The sequence below is a fragment of the Eutrigla gurnardus genome (genome assembly GCF_963514095.1).
Source record: "Eutrigla gurnardus genome assembly, chromosome: 23".
Taxonomy (NCBI): domain Eukaryota; kingdom Metazoa; phylum Chordata; class Actinopteri; order Perciformes; family Triglidae; genus Eutrigla; species Eutrigla gurnardus.
This window is the reverse complement of record NC_139934.1, coordinates 5,822,945-5,848,638: the sequence shown is the minus strand read 5'-3', so window position 1 is coordinate 5,848,638 and position 25,694 is coordinate 5,822,945. Positions and strand designations below refer to the sequence as shown.

General features: G+C 43.3%; 1 protein-coding gene across 1 annotated transcript; it reads left to right on the top strand.

The window, feature by feature from the left end:
* The first annotated feature begins 5,562 nt into the window (after positions 1 to 5,562).
* Positions 5,563 to 25,368, top strand: vax2 (ventral anterior homeobox 2). Its single transcript, XM_084003410.1, has 3 exons — positions 5,563 to 6,099; positions 9,759 to 9,946; positions 21,795 to 25,368. The coding sequence occupies exons 1-3, from the start codon at positions 5,865 to 5,867 to the stop codon at positions 22,281 to 22,283; spliced, it is 912 nt and encodes a 303-aa protein (XP_083859536.1). The 5' UTR covers positions 5,563 to 5,864; the 3' UTR covers positions 22,284 to 25,368.
* Positions 25,369 to 25,694: the final 326 nt, after the last annotated feature.

The following is a 25,694-nucleotide window of genomic DNA, read 5'->3' as shown; positions in this document are numbered from 1 at the left end:
TCTGTGTGTGTGACGTGTCTTCTTCTTTTTTTTTTAAATGTTGAAAATGAATAAAAGTTTGTGTGTTTAAGTTTTCTTCTGTCTTCTGTCAGTTCGTAGCAGGACCACTAGGTGGCAGTCTACGCCGCTGCGCTGATGTCAGAGCAGTTTCTCATGTGAGTCCAGTGGAGATTAAAATTAAACATCAATATATTCAGAATCATGTGGATTATTAGAATGATGGTTTATTGTGAGATTGACTGAACCTGAGCGTGACGTCGGTTCTGTTTATGGAGAAAATCCAGTTTTTAATATTCAACGAGTCTTTATGAGTCTAAAACACGTTTGTTGCTTTTTTTACTGAACCTTATGTAAATACTTTTTATTGTTTCTTTTTTAAATATTTGTAAGTTATACATTTTACCTAAAGTATTATTTCAAATCACACCCATTAAGATTATTTTGTGAGTTTATCAAAAAAGAAAATATGAGCGCTTTTATCTGTGTTATCTTTTAATTTCTAGATTCATCCAATCCTTTTAGAAACAGAAAAAAATAACTCCACAAAATGCTTCAAATATCGCCCAGTTTATTTTTATTTATTTTATGGATAACAAGGGTCGTTGGGAAATTGAGAAATATTTGATGTGAATAATCAAGATGCATAAAGGGATATACGTTGATGTGGCGTTTAGGCCCATCTGGGAAATTTCAGTTCCACGTTCATTTTTCAATTTGAATCCAAAAGGTGGTGAAACAACTTTTTAAAATACTCTAAAATACTGAACCAGTTGAACAAGACATGATAAAACACTGTAGAAAAGGAACACTTTTAATCCATATTATGAAGACACATTCACTGTGAGTTTCAGCTCATAAAAACTACTTAAAAGCTTCAATTTAACACTTTATTTTCAGATTGTCCCTCTGACGTCATACTAGATAAATAATCTAAAGTCTGAGTGGACTTTCCTCTCTTTTTGTCTCTTTTTCCACACGAATAAATAACTCTGAATGCGTCACTAACCCTCCAAACACCTTAAATCCGAGACATTTAACGGTCAAAACAGTTAATTACGGGCAGCTTGATTGATGTTTGGGAAGAAACGCTGCATGTGTTTGGGCTCCGAAGGGAACACAGAAGCTCGACGGGGCTGCAGAGTCCGGCAGAGACCAGATCCTCCTGCGGGACGCTTTGAGTCCCGAGAAAAAACCCGGACCCAACGAAGGAACCGAACTAAACGGTGTGACGTCTCTCTCTTTATGGATTTTATTAGAACTTTGTTAATTTTTCTTTTTTTTGCAGTTTATTAATTTGTCTTTAAAACACGTGTTTAGTTCTAAAACACACACTAGTGTTCATGGAGTAAACATGCATTAACTATGAGCTCGTGCAGCGTGTAAATAATTCACACGGTGGTTTGTATTAATGTAAAATAAATATTTCTAAACTCTGCAGGTGGTTCAGAGAGAGAAACGCGGATATTAAGACTTCGTTTTGCGATTATTCATCATAAACCTTCATTTTAAATCACCACAAAGATAGTTTCTGTCACGTAGACTGTGTGAAACGAGTTAGCCTCCATTACACATCTTTTATAATCTTTATTATTATTATTATTTTCGTGTGTTGTATATGAATATATGCTTATATATTTGGAAAAATGTAAAATAAAATGATTTTATCAACATTTTCGTGGCCCAAATTGTGATATAGCAGCTATTAAACGGGAGACTAAATTGGTTTATCATTATTATTACTATTATTATTACTATTATTATTATTATTATTGTTGTTATGTAGCCTGTACACTTTAGAAAACAAGTTTTTTTTTAACACTTCGCAGCTGCAAATAATTCATATTTATGACAATCAATATATTTCTTAAAAAAACGAGTTAAATTTCGTTAAAATGAACAGTTCTGCACGATTGTAGTTGTTTGATCCCCTTCCTTATTCCTGCTGTGTAATCTGCTTTATGTATCAGACACGTTGTGCAACATTAACGCAGGAAAATGCGAAGAAACCAAAGTTGAACGTTAAGGAGAAGTTCTGCTGCGAACATGGAGGAAGGAGGGGATGATTTGTTTGTGAGGACTTTGCGGTTTCACCGTGAAGACAGCGTGTCTTCATGTGGAGGATAAACTCCATAAAATGTGCGTAAAGCTGCGCGTATTTTACATCCCCTCCTATTTCTAACGTTTTATTCCAACAAAGCTGCATAAACGCACCTGGATTCTGAATTATTTATTTATTATTTTCCTCCAATAACCAAAATAATAAAAATCGGCTTCGTCCAGTTGAAGCACCTGCTGTTATATTTCTTTCATAACGGATTTGTTTTTAATGAAAACAAACGCTTCTGTGTGACATAACGTGCTCTCATTGGCTACAGCAGCATTTGTAAATAATAAAATGCCTGCCTTTATTGTTATTTTTATTATTATTTTCATAACTGGGGGTGAATGAACGTTGCACCAGCTTGTATAAATCATCTGAACATGAATCTCCCCATAAAATCACACTTCGCTGGGACTCCACATGGTTGCCATTCTTGCACAGATTTGTCTGGGGCTTGTGTGTGTGGGATGTGTGAACTCTGAGTGGCCCGGTGCCCTCCCTCTGACCTCTGGGATTACAGTAATCTCTGTTGATTGATCTGATTGATCAGATTCATCTCCACAAGGCCGCAATCCAGCCGCACACGAGGAGGGAGGGGGGGGGTGGAGGATGTGGAGGCAGGCGGTGCGTGGTGCAAACAAACTGTTTTTTCCTTTTGGCCTGTGGGCATTTTTTTTTTTTTTACTCTGGCTGTGTGGGATTTAGTATCATTCATCTGCAGTAGGCTGCGTGTAATTGGGATTTTGAGTGGAGCAGAAATATTATTAAAACAAAACGTTGTTGACGTTTGAAGGAAGGAGTTTAGATTAAATCATCATCAGGAAAAGAAAACATATGCAGCAGTTTATCTTCCCCCTGAGTGGTTTCAGCATAAAAGTACATTCAGATCATCACAAAACGACAGCAATTTAATTATTTCATAATAAAAAAAAGTCTCCTGAAGGCATATCTGCCATAACATTTAACAGTTACTTCATCCATCCCATGATGAAGGGATTAAAAACAGATGGAAAGTGAATAAAACAGATATAATTAAGTCTTCACTGACTGTTTAATCAGGTAAAAGCAGCAACATAATGCTATTAAAATACTCTTTTACAAGTATAAAAAGTCATATCAACAAATATTATGCAGGATTATTGAAGCATTAACATGTAAACATACATTTTTAGGTTTTATTTTAACGATTTAACCCAAACTGGGTGATCAATTAATCATTTTAATACAGGAAAGTTATTAGTTCACAATGCAAACATCTCACTTTTTTTTAACCACAGCAAACGTCATATTTTTAGAGTAAAAAAAACGCACGTCACATCAAATATAATGTTCTAATACGCCAAAAATCAACTTTTATTGTGAAGTTCATCCTCTGTGTTTAACGTATCTAATAGGAGCATGCAGCTACACCACGTCTGTTGGATGCCTTGCTCAAGGTTATCTCGGTATTGGAACTGCCACCTCTCCAGCCACTCGGGGACTTGAACCTGTGACCCTCCGGTTCCCAAGCACCAAGCGTGTTATATAGGCACCAAAAGTAGCAACAACACCCCAAAAAACAGCATTTCCTAAAGCCTGAAATCCAGATATGAGCATAAAAATGTTCTTTTCGGAGGGTTTTTAGTTGCGCGTCGGTGAAGGCAGAGAGGCTGGAAACACCGGAGCGAAGGAGGAGGGGAAAGTGTGCGTGTGCGCGCGTGAGGGTGCGCGCGCGCGCGCCGCAGCACAGCAGCAGCAATCAGTCCCCTCTTGTCTCGCTGCTGAGTGCAGCGTCTGATTGACAGTTTCTATTCATCCTGTGTGAGATTAGGCCAGCTGAAAGGAGTAACGACCCATGGCTGTGTTCAGTAATTACGGCCTCGGATAAGAAAAATAAGAAACACACACACACACACACACACACACACACACACACACACACACACACACACACACACACACACACGCGGCAAAACTATAATTATATAATCCCACTCAAAATGTGTTCAGTAATTACGGCCTCGGATAAGAAAAATAAGAAACACACACACACACACACACACACACACACACACACGCGGCAAAACTATAATTATATAATCCCACTCAAAACCCTTCTTTTTTTCTTCTTCTGTGGTTTCAAAGATGCTTCACCTGGAAAGAGGAAAGTCCCACACCTCTTATTTATTTATATATGTATTATTTATTTTCATAGTAGATGTTGTGTGTTAACAGGAGGGGGGGTGGACAAAATAACAGGAACACCTGTTGAATCTCTTGGTTCAGACTCCTTTTTTTGGCTTTATGATGTTGTAATGTGTTGCTGCTGATACATCCTCAAAATCACTTCATTCTTTTATTATTACAGGTTTGTGCTGATATCTTTAAATGTGGACAGAGTTACATCCAGGGAATGAAAAAAACAGCTGAGATCCAAACCCATATTTGGGGTTTCATAGCTATTGGTGCTCACTATATATCTGTATGTGTATTTAAATGTGACTTATCATAGCAGACAATATAGTTAATTTGAAAGTTTCCCAGAAGTGTCTCTTGTTCTGTTTCCGGAGCTCAAAGTTCGGCCTTGACACAGAAACAGTGTGACGGAGCTGTGTGTGTGTGTGTAGGGGGGGGGGGGGGGGGGTCCGGGAGTCCTGGTCCGGCTGATCCCAGAGCGGAAAGCGCGCAACAACCATCGTCTCATGTCTCCGCGGCTGATCCAGGTCCGCAGCGCCGCTCATCCTCTTGTCAAAACGTGCCCCGCCGGCTGACCAATCAGCGGCGGGCAGGAAGTGACGTGTGAGGTCTCTGCCTCTGTGTAAAGTCTACCGTGTCACCACAAAAAAAAAAAAAAAGAGAAGAAAATAATAAATGTGTCTCCACACACACCGACGTCTCCTCCGTGAGTCGTGACGCTCCAGCTGCTCGGCACGTTATGAAAACCGGCTCGGGTTTGATTCCAGAGCGAATGTGAGCGTTTCAGCCCCCCTCCCTCCCTCCCTCCCTCTCTCATCTCTCTCTGTCTCTTGAAGGCTTTCAACACAGACATCTTTTCTTGTGGGGGGGCTCTCCAAAAACCAGAAGACCTGCACCGGCACCGACCCCCCCTTTTTTGACCCAACATGCAGCCCCGGATCCGCAGAGGCGAGCTGGTGAAGTAACAGGAGACCAGACCGGGAGAAACTTTCTTCCCCTGGCTTGTGGCCGGTGAACTGTGACCGTGTGTGTGTGTGTGTGTGTGCGTGTGTGTGTGTGTGTGTGTTTTCTCGCGCGCCTCCTCTCACTTCATTTCGACGTGGGTGCGCAGTGTGCGCGCGTTATCCGTGGCACCTCCCCGCTCCTCCACAGATCTGCACCTTACAAGCCGCACCATGCATTTCTCCTGCGTCTCCCGGCGACTATAGTTAGTAGCAGGATCCCGAGGTTTCTCCTCCTCACTCCCCCCGCCACCACCACCTCCCCTTCTCTCTCCACAGCTGACTCCCCCCTTCTTTTACGCCTTGGGTTTTTTTTTGTTGTTGGTTGGACTCCGGGACCCGTGCGTCATGCCGCGACACCTGAAGCGCACCCCGGTTCCGTTGCAGGACCGCATGGTTCCTTTGTAACTGGATCTACTTCTTCTTCTTCTTCTTCTTCTTCGTTGTTTTGCCTGCTTCTTGTCGGAGGGAGAGGAGGGAATGCGCTCCTCGTCTCTGGAGAACACTCGAAAGTAGAAAGACGAGGGCGAGCGAAGAACCGGGAGAGAGAGAGAGATCCTCCTCAGAGAGCGTGAACTTGTTGTTAGATGTTCGACCAGGCCACCAGCATGGGCGACGGGAACCACCGATGTGGTCCCAACCCGATCTGCCCGGACCGGATGGAGGGGAAGTGCCGCGCCGAGATCGGAAGCCGGTCCCCGGTGCAGAGCACCACGGACACCCCGGGGACGTCAGCGTCCACCCCGACCTCCTCCAGCGAGGACGGGCACGACAAACTTTTGGGAGTGGACCCGGATTACTGTCGGAGGATTCTGGTGAGAGGTGAGTCACAAAATCACTCTCAGAATAAATGTTTTAACTTTACAGGACAATTAAAATAATATAGTTCACCCCTAAACACTAATACACCCTAATATAATTTAAATTAAATGGATAAATGTGGGATAAAGTGGGTCCTGGACGTGGGAGCTGCTCCGTTAAGTTATGTCAGAAATGCTTAATTTTCTTGAGCCAAAATAATTAAATTTATGAGGCATTTATTTCAACATAAACGTGTTAAACTTGAACGATGAGGACGCCTGCAGGAGGGGACGAGCACACAGAACAATGGCTACTCTCACTTCCGCGATACCTAAATGATTGTAACACCACTCACCATTCCCGTGGATATTCATTTAAACAATTAAAAAAATAAATACTGTAATTTATAATTAAAAACGTGCAGGGAGATGATTTTGTCCCGGTTTGCTGTGACGATTAATTTTGGTTTCGTTTTGTAAAATAATAATAATAATAAAAACGTGTTTGGCAGATTAACAATGATTTTAGGCCTGAATGCTTCATTATTATGTGGGAAATATTATCTTTAACATCTCTGGAGGTTTAAAAATCAAGAAAATAAATTAAAACAAAAGGAACACAATTGAGGATAATCAGGAGAAATTAATCCCTGTAGCCTTTTGTGTCAACAAAGGAAGCCCACAGTTTAGCTGCATCGATAATCACTATAAAGGATGAGTGTGTGTGTGTTCGCGTTACTTGTCAGTGGCCGGTTGCCTTTGTGTGCCAACGTTACGTTAATGAACCCCAGAATAATGTTTAATTTAATGTGTCCACGCCCTCCTGCAGGAGGCCTGGGTAGCATCTGAAAGAGAATAAAAAATCCACAAAATGTATAAAAAATAAAATCACTGCAGTCAGAAAACACTCTTTTACTTTTATTATTCTAAAAAAATGTGTTTTTTGGGTTATATTTAAAAGTCTAAACGTTTGTATTTAATTTATAGTGTGCACCTTAAATTATGGACAATAAATGTTCAATAACAGTAAATCTGTCAGACCTGAAGAGTATTTAAGACTATTTGCATTTATTGCAGTTATTATTTCAGCACGTAAACAGAAAGAATATAAAATATAATATTATATGAGGCGTGTTTTGATTCACTGTGAAACATCCATGAAGGAGATTCTCTGTTAGGAATGTAATACAGATTAACCGAATCCGTCCCATTCAGAATCCCGTAAAGAAAATTACAAATTAAATCGCAGCTGGTAATTCCGTGCCAGGTTTGTATGTATTTCCCATGCATCGGTGTGTAACTCTTTACTGTGGACACAACCAACACATCGGCCCATCACCAGCTCGGTTAGAGGTGGTTGTTGTGGATATTATGGTTGTTTGTTTCTCTTATTGAACGTTTTGGTCGCGATATGCTGTGGCATCCAGAAGCTGCTCGTTTAATCAGAGAGTAGCGAAATAAATAGAATAAATAAATAGTAAACAGAGAATGTGAGGAATCAAAAATAAATAACACTCAGAGAAGAAGTCTCGTTTTATTATTAGATATATTTATTATTACACCACAGAGCCTCTGTCTCTGTTTCACATTAAATCTCCACCGCTGATCCGTCTATTTTTAACGCGAGGTCTGGCAGACAGGTGTCCGTATATACACGCCTGTGGATCGGCTGCAGGCCCACCGAGGAGTCGGTGTGTCGGGTGAAAGTGTCCCATCAGAGGGGGCGTCACGTGTGGGTCCGTTTTGGTGGGAGATAACGTCCGCAGTGTCAGGACGTGTTTTTGAAGCCGAGTCTGGATGCTCGGGGTTTTTTTTCTCCTTGCGCAGAGAGGCGGGGTCACCGAGAGGTCAGCACGTCTGCAGACAGTTTTCCTCCTCTTGCTTGGTAGAATGTTTCTGAGCTGTTCGGGTTTATCCCCCTGGAGCGAAGTGAAGGGACATTTTTACATATATGTCTGAATATAGAAGAGGGTTTACCGCGTCTTGGCCTGGCATGGCCCGGCATGGCATGGCGACACATTACGCAGAGTCATTCTGCGTAAAGATGGAGACCTCTCAGGCATGTGTCATCGTGTAGCTCGGGCCTATGGGCTGGAGAACAACCGTCTATAACACGGGGTTTGGAGATGACTGTGTCATTCACATCGGGGCGAAGCAACTGAGTCATTTCGTGGGTTTCGTTAACTGTTTTTATGCTGCAGGAACACCTTAATGTTAATCCGAGTTCAGATAAAGGTTGAGCATGAATTAAATTCCTCTACTGCTGTATTAAAGTATCTCATATATTTGTTTAACTCCTATATTACCATAAAAAGTATCTATAAGCATCTGAAAATCCGATTTAATTTGATTAAATTTAAAAAAGAACGTGACCTTAAGTTTAACTCTGTAACCTCAGAGTTTCTGGTCACTCTTCCTATAGAAGCGCCGCGGCTGTTCGGTTCAATCAGTTTTGTTTCATATTTAATTCAGGGCTCTTCATATTTTATTGGGTTGCATATTTCATGACCTCAAAACCCTGGACAAAGAGGAAGTCTTGTCTGGCCTGCGCTTCCGTTCAATGTGATAAATACGCGCAAAATATGTAGCAAAAATATAGATTTTACTGATGAAAGGCGTATTTAAAACCCTGATTGGTCAGCAAAAGTAAAGTATTTCTATTTATTTTTGATGACAAAGACCCTGAAGGCTTCTGGGTCCAGCGCGGGCTCTAATATTTGTTTTATTTAATCCCATTTTAATAGAATTTTCCTCTATTTTTGGAGATTATGTTATCGAAACAGCTAATTCTCGAATAAATCGAGATTAATAACGGATATGAAACGTGGAACAAACGACTCAACTGGGAATAAAAAACAAAAATAAAAGGCACAATAAGCCCTATTTAATGATAGTTTGTCCCCTAAAACCAACACACACACACGGTGTTGTTGTCTGACGCGCAGACGTGCAACTTTGGAGACATTTGGGAGCGAAGCTTTTGATTGGCTGTAAATTTGTTGTCATGCAGAGAAATGCATCTTTGTCCTCTTTTAGTGCAGAAACGCTCACGAGCCCAGGCCGGATAGGAGAAACTGGGGCCATCGTTAAGATTTCTTAAATATTTATATATTTTTATTCGAAAAAATTGACGTAGCCTGTGGATATTACGCATTTGTGAATTTGAGTCTCAAGAGGAAAAAAAACATCAACTTTTCCCCACATATTTGATACGTTTACGTCACCTGCGTCACGTGGACATCGTGTACACGTTAACCATCGTTATTATGAGCCACCGGTTTAAACGCAATTACAGAAAAGTGTTATTTTCACCACACTTGTGTGCATACTTAACGATAATGGGGCCCTTTTTTTCTGCAGAGCACGAGCGTGTTATTAACACACACACACACACACACACACACACACACACATACACACACACACACACACACACACACACACACACACACACACACACACACACACACACACACAGCCATTAGCCTGTGGACATCCTCATTAATATTACACCGTGCAGGTCCATAGATTCGCTCTCGTTAAAATACAGGTGTGTTATATTGAAAGGAGTATTTCTAGTTATTTAAATTGAACTCTAGATGTTGGTTTTTATCTGCATTCACGTCGAAACTCTCCTGAAACGTTGTGTTTTTTATATTATTTTTTATTTATTCTGGACAGACGCCAAAGGCACCATCCGGGAGATCGTCCTGCCGAAGGGCCTCGACCTGGACCGGCCCAAGCGCACGCGCACCTCCTTCACGGCCGAGCAGCTGTACCGGCTCGAGCTCGAGTTCCAGCGGTGCCAGTACGTCGTGGGGCGCGAGCGCACCGAACTCGCGAGGCAGCTGAATCTCTCCGAAACGCAGGTAAGAGGGTCTCGTGCTGCTACCCGGAAACGAGTCATAACAACGAAAACAAAACAACAACAAAAAACACATCCACGTTGCTTAAAAGCTTTTTTTTATATTTGAATATTTAGATTCACGTTAGCTTTGATTTGGTCCAGGTGTGTTTGAGGCCTCTGATTGACAGTCAGAGGGGGAGGAGCAGACGAGCTGACCACGCCCACAACACCGCTCAGCCGGGTTGTTACATCCGGGAAATCGCGATTTTTTTAATGAATGAATTTACCATTTTATTGCCTCTGGGTGGAATCAACATTATTCACCATAACATATATAAAACATCATTAAAAAAAGCATGATGATGCTTATGATTTTATGTTATTTTAGATGAATGTTTGTGGATTAAGCCTGTCCACATAAAGTATATAAGTCCAGCCAGTGTACTTGTATATAATGTATGCAGGCCACGTTATTAGTGCGCATGTACGCGACAGAAGCCACATCCTGCGTAAAGGTTGCGTTTGATTTCCTTCCTATTCTGCAAATAAATCAATAAATAAAAAGGGAGACGCCATGAGCAAAGCCCGGGAACGCAGAGTCATTTAACTCACCATAAGGCTACATAAATAAATAAAAATACAAATAAACGTCTCTTGGCTTCCAGCTGAAATCGGAAAGGCCTACGAGGCAGCTGTCTGCTCCCCCCCGTAGATCGGCCCCGTCGGTACATCCGGGTTCTTCTCGTTCACTCCGCGAGCCCAACCCCTCTGCGTTTAGCCTTCCACTCTCACACACCGCATTAAAGCAACAACACATTTGTTTGTTTTTAATTAAAGTGTGCTAACTGTGATTTTTTCGACTGTTTTTATCGACAAACGGCTGATAAGTTGTTCAGAAATATATTTATATATATATAAAAATATGCTTATTGGTGTTGTATCCAGGAAATCCAGGATTTCGTGCATAAAACATACATATTGCGAACTGTATCGCCCTTATAAGTAGCTAAATAACCTCAGTACGTCTGTGGACGACACTTGTAGATGGTTATGGGGGGAGATGGGTGACGGGTTTCGAACCCACAACCTCAAAAACAAAGCCACGAAATCAAATCTGTGCACCAGGAGGCCTATATAGATATATAAAAACACTTGTTGCAGGAGTTTTACGCATCATCACTGTGGAGACATTATAATGTCAACTCGAGCATAGAGGTAGGTGTGCGCGTGCGTGTGTGTGTGCGCGCGCGCGTGTGTGTAGTTGTGAGAACACAGAGCAGCCACTGTGTCCCTCATTAGTGCTGACACTAGGGGTGTTAATGGGAGGGCCTCAGCTTCCTGCTGCTGCTGAGGAGACGCTGGGCGGCCGCTGATTGGCTGAATGGAAACTGCCTGACCTTCAAGTGAGAACAAAATGTAAATAATAAAAGTCTCCCCCCAGTAATGGCGTGAAGTAGTCAAACCGAGTTTTCTTAATGCGGGGCGCCATTGAAGCAGCTTTTACGCGTGATCGAAAGGCTTTTAGTTGGCGGGACTTTTCTATCTTCCTATTAGCTTCTTTCTCTTTGCATATTTCTCCTTTTTTTAAGCAAATGCAACGTTCAAGGCTAATCGCAGCAAATCACAAAGGCAGAGATGGAGGCTCTGGCAAAGTTGCACATCCTTTTAAGCGAGTTGTGTGTTTTTTTTTGGTTCTCAGGTGACTTACAGTGTTTGTTGCTGCTGGGTTTTTTCTTCTTCTCTCTCTTCAGGAAGTAATTTGTTTTTCCGAGTTCAAATCATAGAGCAATAAAGCAGCTCCATTATAGTAAATCTCTATCTATCTATCTATCTATCTATCTATCTATCTATCTATCTATCTATCTATCTATCTATCTATCTAGGCATTCTTATTTGTAATATTTCTATTTTCTCCACATTTTTCATTTTTTTGTTAGTTTTTTACAGAAAAAAAAATCGATGCTTCATTTCAAAGCAACACAAAGCTTTTGGAACTTGAAATATCTCGGAAATTAGTTTAGTGTTTAGGTTCAAAATGTTAGTTTTTAGGGCTTTTTTTCCAAATTTTTTTTTCGAGCACAAAAGTTTCATCTCCTTTTTATATTCAATGATTGCAATCGAAATATTGAGTTCATGCTGAGCTGATAAAAACGTTGACAATCAGCTGTTTTTCGTTTTCTTCGTTGTGTTTGCGTCACACTATTTATTTCAAATTCCGTTGTTTATCACTGTCACAATCCTGATGCATTATGGGATTTTATTCAAGGGTTTTAGCTCCAAAAATGATAAATATTTTTATTCAAATGAACTTTTCGTTCCAGAAGCATTATCTGACAGCTTTTTTATTAACATTTTTTAATGAACATGAGCGAAACACGAATACTAATTACAGTAACATGGGAGATGGGAACGTTAAGTGTTGTTTTTTTTTAACAATGTTTGGGGATTTGGTCCATTGACCCATGTTGTAACTCCAATTAGTTTGGTCAGGTATTCAAACTCATCACGCAATGAGGCAGCAGCGGTTAGACACACACGCGAAAACCTTCATCTACAACACAATTATAGGAACTAAATATATTTTTAAAGAATATTTTTCTGTTATTATGAATATTTAACGTGTCTCCAAAGTAGAATCGCGAATAATATTATTCAATTGAGGTTTTCCAAATGTGTTTCTGGCAACTTTTGTAGTATTTTCTTTTTTAGAAAGGAGCAAAAAAAAAAGTGACTTTCTGTTTGTATTGGAAAAACTGACCATTGCGCGTAATTTCTTCTCCAAACACCTTTTAATGGATAAAGGCTGAGTCAGCAAAAACACACAGCGATCAATACAAGTTATTGTAAGCTAATAAAAGCTTAAATAAATGCGTGTGTTTTGTTCTCCGAAGCTTTGCTGCTGGTCTGGTAATGAAACGGCTCATTGTTCGTTGTTTAAAAACTAAGGTAAACTTTAATATCATTAATATATTATTCAGTAATCCGTTTAAATGACGTCAGCCAACGCGTCTCTGCAGAGTTCATATTCGACATTTATTCGCAAATATTTTTAAAGAAGTTCCGAAGAAAAATTAAATTAAATTTAAAATTCAGTTTAAATGTGAGCGTCACATGTTTGAGTGTTAAATAGACAGAGACGCGTCTGTAGAAACTCGCTGTTGTCTCGCGAGAGGAAACGTACATCTCGTTCCTCGTTACTGAGTAATCCGTTACCAGCTCGGAGCTCTCCCGTCATCCCGGCAGGTGGCTCCCCGCTACAGGGTTATACTGCAGGACACACACACACACACACACACACACACACACACACACACACACACACACACACACTAAACCATCAAATGTAACAGGTGGACGTTGCTTCAGCTTTTATTGTGAAGGGACGTTTCCTGTTTTCCAGGACTGATTGACATTTGAATTTATTTCTGAGCAGATTTTCATCTTCTTCTTTTTTTGGAAGCTGTGGGTTTAATGGTTGAACTGGTTTTTAATCCAGCTGGAAATGGGAGAGAGAGCCCAGTGACGTAATCTTCCTTTAATCTGTGATGTAAAACTGGGTGAACAATGCACAGATGTTCCTGTTTTTAATGTCACATTTTTTCAAAGATATTGATTTGAATGCAGTTTAGGAAGAGAGCTTTTAAATATCTTTCAACATGACACAAATGCCTCGCACACTTAATATTTAGCTGTCACCAATTTAAAGAATATAATTAAATGAACGCAGGACAGCTGTTGTGTTTTTAGGGAGGTTTTTAAGAAGGATTTTCTGACGGGAAAATCTCCCAAAACACCCCAATTATTATCATTTTGTCATTTAAAAAATAGTGATGGGCTGCAGGCGTTTTTATTTATTTTTATTTGATCTACTTCTGGTTAAAACGTGACTTGCTATTAAAGGAACAAACCCTTTGCATGGATTTAAAAGTATATTTCAGATATTCCAGACCCTGGTGTGTTACAGATGTGTGTATTTGAACATGTGTGTGTTTGTTGGGTCTGAGTCACCTTCATGTAAACTCCCACAGAGCTGAAAAACAGGTGGACGAGGGGAAGTTTAGTTATGAATCAACATGAAAATGAAATGTTAGAAACGATGAGAAGAAGAAGAAGAAGAGAAAACTTTATTTAAAAGGGATTCATTATACATCCCTCATGTTCTCTCACTCTGATAACCAAACGGCCTCGAGCACAGTGGATGATGATGTCGCTTTTCTAGAGGTCAAAGGTCAGGGTTGGTCTCAGATCCTGACCCTTTTAGCACTTTTATATATCATGAGCACTCTGAAGAACCCAGAGAGGAAGGCTTGACTCTCTAAAAACAAGGTGATCCTCTTATAAAAGCTGGTAAATCTAAATTTACACCTGCTTGTGCAACAAATTGAGTCGATGTTTTTTTGACTCGGGGATCGTGTTTGGTACCACGCACTGTAGGAAATCTGTGCTTCCAAGACGACAGAGATGGAAGCAGTGAATGTCCCCGTTGTCCGTATTGTTCTCCATGGCGGCCCCCAGACAGACGGCGTCTGGGCCACTTGTCTGGGGCGAGCCGTGACGTGCCGCCGTGCAGATGTAGCGGCGAGGAGGCAGCACAGTGCGGGGATTGTCCAAACACTCAGAATGGAGAAGGAGATCGGAAGGGACGCAGACAGACCGGGCCGAACACTCGCCGCTCTGTGCCGTCAGTCCCAGCGTCGACGCCGTCGACAAACAAGCTGAAAGCCGGGAGCATCGGCGGACGGGAGCTCTGCTCCGATCTGTGCCGATTGGTCAGAAAAGAGACTCTCTGATGATCTAATCAGCTGATTAGATAATCGGTTGATTAGATCATCAGCAGGAGATAATAGCAATTAAGTCGTATTTGCCTTTTTTTGTCCTTAATCACTCTCACAGACCGAATTGACTTGTTTCATCAGCTGCTGGCGGTGTGTGTGTGTGTGTGTGTGTGTGTGTGTGTGTGTGTGTGTGTGTGTGTGTGTGTGTGTGTGTGTGTGTGTGTGTGTGTGTGTGTGTGTGTGTGTGTGTGTGTGTGTGTGTGTGTGTGTGTGTGTGTGTGGTCGGTCAAGGATGGTGTAATTTTCCAAACATATGGAGGATCGTGTGATCCTTGAACTGATGAAGCTGGAAAAATCAGCAATCACCTTTTTAACACACACGTAAAAGACCTCAAGATGCCATCAAGGTCAAAAGGTCATCCTTGCAACCACTTTAATGCAACTGAACTGGCAGATTGTAAATAGTGATGAAGGATGGCGTCTTGGTGTTCTTGTTCAGAAAGTGACGTGTGTTTTTTTCATTATTTATACAGCATGAAAAAATGTATAAGAACAACGACGACACAGTGTTTCTGTGTCAAAGTCCCACATGGACTCTGGTGTTCTGTGCTCGTCTCTACAGGACGTATAAATAAAGTTATGTGACTATGAATAAATCATATTGTGTATTCACAGATCAATATACACGACTCCAGAGGACAGATTCTCTCTTTTCTGTTTGTTTTTGAGTGAAATATTCTGGATATTTTTCTTTATTTATAATTTTTTTAATTACTAAACTATCTGATGATGCTATAATCAGTGGAGTAAAGTGTGAAATATTAAAGCAGATAAGAAATAGAAATATGATAGAAAAATCCTGAATTACAAATTTGTCTTGAAGGGCGTCAGCACCTGGGGGCCGGGGCGTCGCCATGGAGACAGGAAATGAATACATCGGTGCTACGATTTGGCTTCAGCTCGTGTCCTCGAAGTTCAGATGATTAGCTTGTAAGGCAACTTTCCATGCGTCTACGTGTTTCCAGGATCTCTTTAACCCACGAGCTCTCAACGTCCTCGTTAATTGTCTTTTACTCGCAATAATCCCTCGCAAAGCAAGCGTTGTCTTGATGGCTCATCCCCAAGATGAAGTAAAGCTTGATTAAAGAGTGTCTAACCGTGGGACGGGGGCTTTAAGCAGGTGACGTGACCTTGTGCTCGGCCAAAATGTATTTAATTATTAATCAAGAAACGTGGGAAGGATTTAACTAAACTGAGGCTAGAATAGTATCTTAGTTTAATCACAACTCGCATATAAATATATATTTATTTCCACATTATAACATGGAGATAAAAGAGCGTCATGCTTTTAAGAACATCCAAAGTTGGTAGATGTTTTAAATATTTTTTTTGGTTGATTGCATGTTGCGAGGGGAAAAAAATCATAAATTTCTGTGGTGAATGAGCTTTAAAATGCAGCTCATCTCTAACACTGACAGTGTGAGGAAGGAAGGAGGCTGTTATCTGGTGGGGTTCTCTTGGTGGGTGAATGGATGGAGGAAAGGGAGGGGCCGAGGGAGAGAGAGAGGGAGAGGTGGGCCTCATAACAGTCCCAAGTGCTTTTGTGCTAAGGAGGATTAAGCAGCCATATCTACCAGCGATGCTATAAGACGGGGTTAACCCCTGGCTGAACCTGGCCGGACATGTGCTGCAGCGATGGAGCGCCGAAACGGGCTTTTATTCGGGCAAAGTTAGGTGATGGATCCGGGGCCTGGAGGTCTGTGGTCGCGGTCCAGGTTTTAGGGGTGCGGTCTAAGAAGGGGGGAGGCGATGACCAGTGTGATGTGTTTGGACATGACTTAAAAAGAGCATCTCACTTAAAGTAACCTTTTATGATCCATGCTTTTGTAATCCTAATACTGATGGATTTGGAGAAAAAAAGATCTGGGTCAGTTTTTTTAGCACAAAATCGAAATGTTAAAAACGACTCCTCAATGCCGGAGATGTAACTCAGCTGGAGAAATACTTAAAAAAAACACTATTACTTAAAAAAAATCCCTCCAAAGCAAATATGTCACATCCTCTGTTACCTTAATGGTCACTACGGCAACCATTTGCATCCGCATTCTTCACAATGAGGACAAAAAATGATCAATAAGGCAACAAAACAGCATGAAGATGTTTATTATTTATTTTAAAGGTCAAGTGAATTGGACTCTTCCAGGGTTTAGTGGCACAGACAGGAAATGCAGAGTCTCCCTTCAAAATAAGACGCTGATTATCTGTAGCAGATCATAGATAACCCAGGAAATGTTCTGATTTAGTCAATTTATTAGTCCTTTTATAGTTTTTACACAAATTATTCTTTGAATTGTGTCTTGAATCCCTTCAGATGAAAAGATCCCTTTGAATGTATGCGTTCAGTAAAGCACGAGGTTCAGGTCTTGAACCACTGATCCGTCAAACGGCTCCACTAACCGGAAAAGTAAAAGTTCAGTCCAGTGAAACGGCCGCCGTCATTTTAATTGTAAGTAATTGTTTTCCGGCCGTTGTTGATGTGATCTATATTTGAGGATGTGTTGATCCATCACACACCATTGAGTAAGTCATTGGTTCGGTTTACATTTAGCTTTCTTTTCATGGCGGCGACCACCATCACACATATATAGTTGAGCATCCACTGGTGTGTTACAGATGAATGGCCGCCTGGTACAGTCTCCGTTTTCATTGTGTCGCTGGCGGCTCATCACATGCCTGGGATCAGGGGGGATCTGACCGGGGTCACAGCGGGAGCACCGGGCCGCCGGAGGGGTCATGGAAAGTGTGAAAGAGTGTCACCGAGTGTCCTTCTTAAAGACTTTACCGCCACAATCCTGCCTTTCTCTCGGCATTATGCGACCGTTATGTCACATTAGATGTTTTAGTTAATGCTCGGCGTTAGATCGCTTCGGCTTTATTGAAGCAGTGATTAAAATAAAACGTGAAAGAGGTGGAATTATAAACCGAATATCGTCTTTGTTTGGATTTTTTCCTCTTCTACGTTGAGCTGGTTTATTGTTCGGGCACATATGGATGCGGTTGATCTGCACACTGGGTCTTGATCTGGCTTAACCTTTCTACCTCTAGCCCAGTTTGCCTGCCGCTCCCTTCCTGGTGTCTGGATTCGCAGCGCAGGCCTCTGATTGGCTGACCTCTACCCGACTGGCCCCTGTGTTCATGCATGCCGCCCCGACCTCGAGTTTACCCCGCCCACCCATCCTCTCATTTAGATACCTTGTTGTTCTCCGCCCTCGCCCTCCACCTCCACCTCTCTGGTGCTGTTGCTCCTCCCTTCCTTCATTTCACACTTTTCCAGTCTTTTTTCCAGCATTTCCATGATTGTTTTTCTCAGCAGAATTCATAACTTTACCTGTATTTTATTACAATTAAGTGTGAAAATAGTCCCCCAGAAATCTCCTATTCTTTGAGTGGTGTTTGCATGATTGTAAATACAGAATAACAGCAGACTTTCTTCTTAATTAGTTTCCTTCTCATTAAATCGGCATCAAATCAATCGACACTCAACAAAAAGCCTGAAAAAAGAGGACAATCACGTTTCAAGATGTACTCGACCTATAAAGCACAAGTGTTTTCAGATCCAGATCCACCAGTTTTGCTTTTTGCCACCAACACCTCGTGGCCCGGCGTCGCCCCGGTGGGGGGGGGGGGGGGGGGGCAGCAGAGGGCGAGGCAGGGGCAGATGCAGGTCACGCCAGATCCAGATCTCCCTTGGTAATCTCTGCCCCAGCTCTGAACCCGGGATCCCATTAAAAAGGATTTACATCCAATAGTGTAGATGTACCGAAGGCAGCTTTGCTTCCTTCCCTCCTCATCATTTCCCCCTCGAGTAAAATCACAGTTAGACACCAGGAAGGTGTCTAACTGTCCACCATCCCTCCCTCCTATCTCCACCATCTCTCCCTCCTACCTCCTCCATCCCTCCTACCTCCTCCATCCCTCCCTCCTATCTCCACCATCCCTCCTACCTCCTCCATCCCTCCTATCTCCACCCCTCCCTCCTATCTCCACCCTCCTACCTCCTCCATCCCTCCTACCTCCTACCTCCTCCATCCCTCCTACCTCCTCCATCCCTCCTATCTCCACCATCCCTCCTACCTCCACCATCCCTCCCTCCTACCTCCTCCATCCCTCCTATCTCCACCATCCCTCCCTCCTACCTCCTCCATCCCTCCTACCTCCTCCATCCCTCCTATCTCCACCATCCCTCCTACCTCCTCCATCCCTCCTACCTCCACCACCCCTCCCTCCTACCTCCTCCATCCCCCTTATCTCCACCCTCCAATCTCCCCCATCCCTCCATCCTACCTCCTATCTCCACCATCCCTCCCTCCTACCTCCTCTATCCCTCCTACCTCCACCAACCCTCCCTCCTACCTCCACCAACCCTCCCTCCTATCTCCACCATCCCTCTTATCTCCACCATCCCTCCCTCTTATCTCCACCATCCCTCCCTCCTATCTCCACCAACCCTCCCTCCTATCTCCTCCATCCCTCTTATCTCCACCAACCCTCCCTCCTATCTCCACCATCCCTGGCTCCTATCTCCACCATCCCTCCCTCCTACCTCCTCTATCCCTCCTACCTCCACCATCCCTCCCTCCTATCTCCACCATCCCACCCTCTTATCTCCACCATCCCTCCCTCCTATCTCCACCATCCCACCCTCTTATCTCCACCATCCCACCCTCTTATCTCCACCATCCCTCCCTCTTATCTCCACCATCCCTCCCTCCTATCTCCACCATCCCTCCCTCCTATCTCCACCATCCCACCCTCTTATCTCCACCATCCCTCCCTCCTATCTCCACCATCCCTCCCTCTTATCTCCACCATCCCACCCTCTTATCTCCACCATCCCTCCCTCCTATCTCCACCATCCCACCCTCTTATCTCCACCATCCCTCCCTCCTATCTCCACCATCCCTCCCTCCTATCTCCACCATCCCACCCTCTTATCTCCACCATCCCTCCCTCCTATCTCCACCATCCCACCCTCCTATCTCCACCATCCCTCCCTCCTACCTCCTCCATCCCACCCTCTTATCTCCACCATCCCTCCCTCTTATCTCCACCACCCCTCTTTCCAGTAAGACAGGCTGGCACCATTCTTCCTCTCTGAGCCGGTGGATCCTGATCCCATTATTCGTGCCGTGGTCAGTGGTCAGAACTATGATCTCACTCGCCCTATCTGCCCCGCTGAGCCTTTAGAGCGCAGTGATACCACGGCTTATGACTTATGCCACCCAATTAGGCGAGCTCCTCGTCACTCCGCCAGTTGAGAAGATGAGCCGGTGCCAGATGCTGCAGGAAGGTGCCGTCGTAACACGCTGGCGGCTGGAGGGGAACAGAAGGAGTGGGGACGGGGGCCTCCGATGCCAACGCAGGAAATAGCTCCGCTTATGTGGCGAGGCCCAAAGTAGATCCAGCTTTTCATGCAGGAGGCCAGAGTCAACGCAACGTTAGTGACGAAGTGTTGGCAGCCCAACGTGCTTCACAGAGAAATAGAAACATGGCAACAATAAAATAAGATAATCCAAATGTACAGGCCAAACAAATATAATACATAAGTTTATATTAATGTTTGCCAAAAGCCTCTGAATGGACAAGAACAGTAGAAGTGAAGAGAATACTAATTATTTATTTGCACATTTAGACCCCCCTGTTTTGTTGGACCGGTCCAACTTCACAGCAGGCTGGGATGAAACCATAACAACTAACTCAGTGTGTTTTATTAACCTTTTTTGTCCATTCCTGCTCTTCAAGGAGTTTCCTTAATTGGGATTAGTTTACTGTAATGCATTCATTTGTTAATCAGGACTTTAATGATGATATTTAATACATATGTGGTATAAAAATGCCCATAATTCACTGTTTCTGACTGTGTGATGGTGAAAACGATGCTCATTAGTGAAAAATTATAAATTATTAAATGTTTAACTCTTAAAAAAAAACATATTGATCTTTCCATTTTTTCAATGTTACAAAAAAAATAAGTGAAAAAGTGGAAAAAAAAGAAGACATTTTTTCAGATTAATCATCAGATTTAATAGAGTATTTAAGACGGCTCCCATATGTAATTGAAACTCTCTCAATAACAACAAGGATATGTAAGTAAATATGTATGTATATGTAAGTATTGCCCACAGCGAGGGGTTCTAGTGAGCCTGCTGAGAAACTCGGTCAGGACGGTTTACATTTTTCATGTGTGTGATTCCTCCCTCCGTGCAGCGATCTGCCGTGACCCCGGCGTGCCCTCCAATCAGCATCCCACCAAGCCCACGACTTCTGCACACGCTATACATTAAAGCTACGCCGCACCGCATCAATTAAACACGGCGAACAAGGACAGGCAGAGTTCACCGGGTGGCGTGATGCCTCGTGTGGTGAAGTTTGCTGCCGTGAGAGAAGGCGATGCAGATTCTGACTTTTATTTTTTATTATTTTGGGCTGTTTTTACCTTTCTATTTTCTCCTCCAGAGCCTTTAACGGTGCATTTGCATACTTCTCCATTTTCTCCTCTATATTTAGACCTTTTGCACACGCACTTTCAAGTCAGCTGTGATATCACCGGCCGTCATATGGCCGTATCCCCGGGCCTGTTAGGGCCTTCGAGTGTGAGAGTGCATGGGACCAACCATGATCAAATGTGCTGAGAAAAACAACAGGCTTTGATCCAATGGCTGCTGCCGGGGGATTACAGCATCTCCTGCTTGTTCTGCAACGGGTTTATGCGTGTCTGACTGATTCAGTGGCGAGGTGTTGCGTGAGCTCTCGGGGCACGCTGCAGCGGAGACGTGCGGCGAGGCCGGGGTCACGGAGAAGTCACCCGCACGGCCGCTCAGCCGGCAAACCCGGGTGTTTTTGGGCACATGAAGGGGGCTTCGTGTCAGCGGAACGAACAAGATGATGTTTGAGAGGAGACAACGGCGTGAATAGTGCATGAGTCGTGACTTTGTGGTGTGATAGGAAACAGAACTTTTACACGTGTAGAAAAGTAGGAGGTTGTGTGCGTTTTGGGATGACCGTGATAACGTGAATCTTTCCTCCTGGCTGCAGGTCAAAGTGTGGTTCCAAAACCGCCGGACCAAGCAGAAGAAGGACACCACCAAGGACTCGGACAAGCGCTCCTCCTCCTCCAACGAGTCGTTGGCCACCTGCAACATCCTGCGCCTCCTGGAGCAGGGTCGCCTCCTGTCGGGCCCCGTCCCGCCATCCAACTCCCTCCTGGGGCCCCCTCACCCGCCCAACGGCTCCCTGCTGAGCAGCCCGGGCGGAGCCTCGTCCACCTCCCCGGGGATGGGCACCCCTCCCAGCTCCCTAGGAGGGGGGACTTTCGGGCTGTCGCTGCCCTCGCTGGGCGGCACCCCGCCCTCACCGCGGCTGGGCGTCCCGCCGCCGCACTCCCTGTGCTTCTCGATGCCGCTGCTGGGGGGCGCTCACCACGAACTGACGTCCGCCTACGGGTGCGGCTCCTCAGCTTTCGAGCCGTACATGCGGCTGGACAGGAAGGAGGCAGATCTGGGGGGGAAGAAGACGGTTTCCTAGGTAACGTGGTAACCATGAAGGGGACGGGGACTTTGTTCACTCTGCCACCTGTTTGACACTTGAGCAGACGTGGGAGGGGGGAAAGAAAGCAACCTTTTATCAGGAGAAATGTGACAAAGGAGGAGACCAGCTTCCTTCACTGTTGAGGAAAGACTCACGTTTAAAAAAAAAAAACAAGAAAAAAACAATTGTGAATTTGCAAAAATGCCGTTTGTGTATGTTTTGCGTGAAGACAGACAGATGTTTTTATCACCGCTCTCTTCGCAGTGGTTTCAAGTGACTCTTCACTCTTTGTCCAGTGTGTGTGTGAGTGTGTGTGTGTGAGTGTGTGTGTGTGTGTGTGTGTGGTTTTCTCTCTATACAGGCCTTCATTTACTGTTCAGGAAAAAAAAACAAAAAAATACTTGATAGTTCAGACGGAGTGAGTCTGAATGAGAGCGTTTGTAGTTCATATTCCCATACGAGTGGCCATGTTTGATTATTTTAGTTGATGTGTATCACGATATGGAAGAAACACAGAAAAAAAAAACTAGAAAAAAAAAGAAGAAGAAGAATCGTAGCATTTTAATATCAGTCTGTTCGTCGTCCAGCGGTAGTTTTTCTTTTTTGTAAATTCTTGATTTGGTCGTGTTTGTGTATGAAATAATATGTGGTAGGATCTGGACAAATTGTGCAAAAATCACATATCTAGATCTGATTAGTTTTAATATAAAAAGAAGACGAGGAGACCTGGTTGGTTGGACTCTGCCAAAGCATTTATGGATGAAGCTTCGGAGGCTCGTGTCCTCCAGTCGCCGAAAGCAAGGTCGGACGGAGGAATGACCTTTGACCCCACGTTAACTTCTCCACCTTTTTGATTCACCGAAAGAGACACTCTTAAATAAGCATCTGGTTCATCAGCGTGGAACTAGATTAATCAGGAACTATTTTTTTTGGGCCCAAAACCTTCTGTTCATCCTATTCTTGCAGCTCTAGTCGGGACCAACGTGTGACGTCACAGAGATCCACCCGTACAACTTATTCTCCTGATTGCCCATTTTATGGTTTTCTTCAGGTTTCTTAGGATGCAGCGTCACACGAGAACATGATATATTATTATTCTTTAAATCTGGTATTTGTGTTTGCACCATGTTTCCCCAGTCAGACGTCTTAAAGGAGAAGCTTTCCTCTGCTCGCCCCCCTCGTTGAAAGCACTTTATGTTTGTAGCTTACATCCTCCTGTATCCCCAATTATCTCCTTTTATTGAGGACAGAATCCTCGTTTGGGCAGGTTTGGTTTACTCTTCGGGGTTAAACACCCTCGGTTATTTTCAAATTAACTTGTTTTGAACTTAAATTGGTGAAAAATCTGCATTAAAGCAGGAAAGAAACCAGATCAGCTGTAGTCCCCCCCCTCTCCCCTCCCCCATACGATGCCATTTGTCCAAAGAAAATGAAAACGAACCCGCGAGAACCTGCGATTTCCAACAGTTTGCCCTCAATTTGTGTGTGTCAGACGAGCTCTCGCCCCCTTTTCAATAACTCCTCTTTGCTGCTTCTCCTTTCCCGCCCTCCTCTCTCCTCACGTCTATTCACTTCTGGATTCCCTCTCGTCGTGGGGCTGATTATGTTTTCCCTTTTCTCTGAAGGTGACTCAACACTCTCGTGACACCTTTAAAAAACTAAAAATACTAAAAAATAAAGGCCAATCTCCAGCTAAAGCAGCATGTTTCCCGCTGCAGATGAAGGCATGGGAAGGTCCTGACCTCGGCCCGTGACATCCCCCCCGTCTGGCGGCTCTCCGGGGCGTTTTTGCACCCGTGTAGCGCCGGCTGATTCGTTGTTTGTTGTGTTCGGGGTCCATCAGCGCTGTGAAAAAAAACCCGTTACCCACTCACGGCTCCTTTGCAGCGGTGCACCTATGCTGTTGTCGAACACTGTATTATTTTCTATAAGCACCATCCATAATTCACACGCTGCGGCATCAAATATTAAGCGGGGAGATGGAGCTGAGAGGTCAGGAGGCTCGCTTCTCGTGTACCGTTTCACAGACCCTCCTTCTTTATTCTGTACTCGGGCGTTTCGTTGCTTTCCTGCCGTTTTTTGCTGGATTATTAAACAATTGTTGCACGGCTGTAAAAGAAAAACATCTTAATCGATCCCGTTTTATCTGGCAGTGAATTCGACTCGCGTTTCCCCCTCGACTCCACATTCTGTCACTTGTATGCGTTGGTGTCTTGTAATGTAAATCTGCAGTTGCCGTGTTGTACGCTCCGTCACGGGGAGGCCATCGGAGGAAGGAGGAGTGAGATCCCGCTCTTTTTCAGCCTCGGTCAGTCAAACGAAGCCTTTTTTTTGTTTTTATTATTTCCCCTCGCTTCTTTTTCAGGCCGTTTTCGTCTCATTCCAGCTGAAAGGAAGTGTTTTGTTTTTTTGTTCGTGTGCAATCGGTGACATCTTGCACTTGTTTAGATCGCCACCATCTCAGAGGAGGCGAGGCCTTCTCGTGGCCCTCAGTGCTCCATCGTGAGTTTTTCTGATGGGTCCTTTGAGATTGTGTGGAAATGTTCCTTTATTTTTTTTTCTTTATGCACAGCCAAGGTCCTGCATAGGCCATAACGTCTTTTTCTTTAAGCAGTAAAATGTAATGTCAAGCTAATGGCACCAAGCTACTACTTATGATGAACAAAAACTCTATGTACATAGATATAAATTTATATATGAATATATATAAATGGGTCTTTGCACAAGTTATCTCCATGTCCGCTTCATGTGATTTTTAACAGGAAAAAACAAAATGCGACTGAAGATTCAGAAAAAAAAAAAGGAAAAAAAAAAAAAAAGACTTTATATATGCTTTACAATTCTTTGTCTCATTAACATTTTTGCACTTATTTAAAAGAGGCTTGCTTCTGTTTCTGGGCTGACAGAGCTGTTTTCACGCTCGGCCAAGATATTGTACAATATGTATATGTATTTTTATTCATATGCATATAAATATATGTCTATGTAATTTGCCTCCTGTGTTCTGCTTTCTTCACTTTTATCACCTGATTCGAGGAAAGCTATTAAAAAAAAAAAGGCGTGTTGACAGTTTTGCCACCGTTTGCTGGTAATAAAGATGTGTGTGATACGAATCCGACTGCTTTTCAGTGAAAATACGAGTTTGTGTTTACGATCCGTCGACAAAAACCATCAACATGACTGACATCTGTACGTCTGAGGTCTTTTCTATTCACACCCAGGGTTGGGGGCATGCCTCCGCTCGCTCTTTATTAAAAACCTTGGCTTCTTTCACCCCCCCAGTGGACGTGTCACCTTGTTCAGCTCTCTTTGGAGGCTTTTAAATACTTTGCACTTTTAATTCTGTTTTTCCGGGTTCGGATGGTGGCACACAAAGACTGAATTGATGTGCCCTTGGGACATTAATTG

Excerpts from the sequence above, each read along its gene's own strand:
- vax2 (XM_084003410.1), top strand. The coding sequence starts at position 5,865 with ATGTTCGACCAGGCCACCAGCATGGGCGACGGGAACCACCGATGTGGT. Across the intron at positions 6,100-9,758 it reads TCGGAGGATTCTGGTGAGAG|ACGCCAAAGGCACCATCCGG; the intron begins GTGAGTCACAAA and ends TATTCTGGACAG. Across the intron at positions 9,947-21,794 it reads TGAATCTCTCCGAAACGCAG|GTCAAAGTGTGGTTCCAAAA; the intron begins GTAAGAGGGTCT and ends TCCTGGCTGCAG.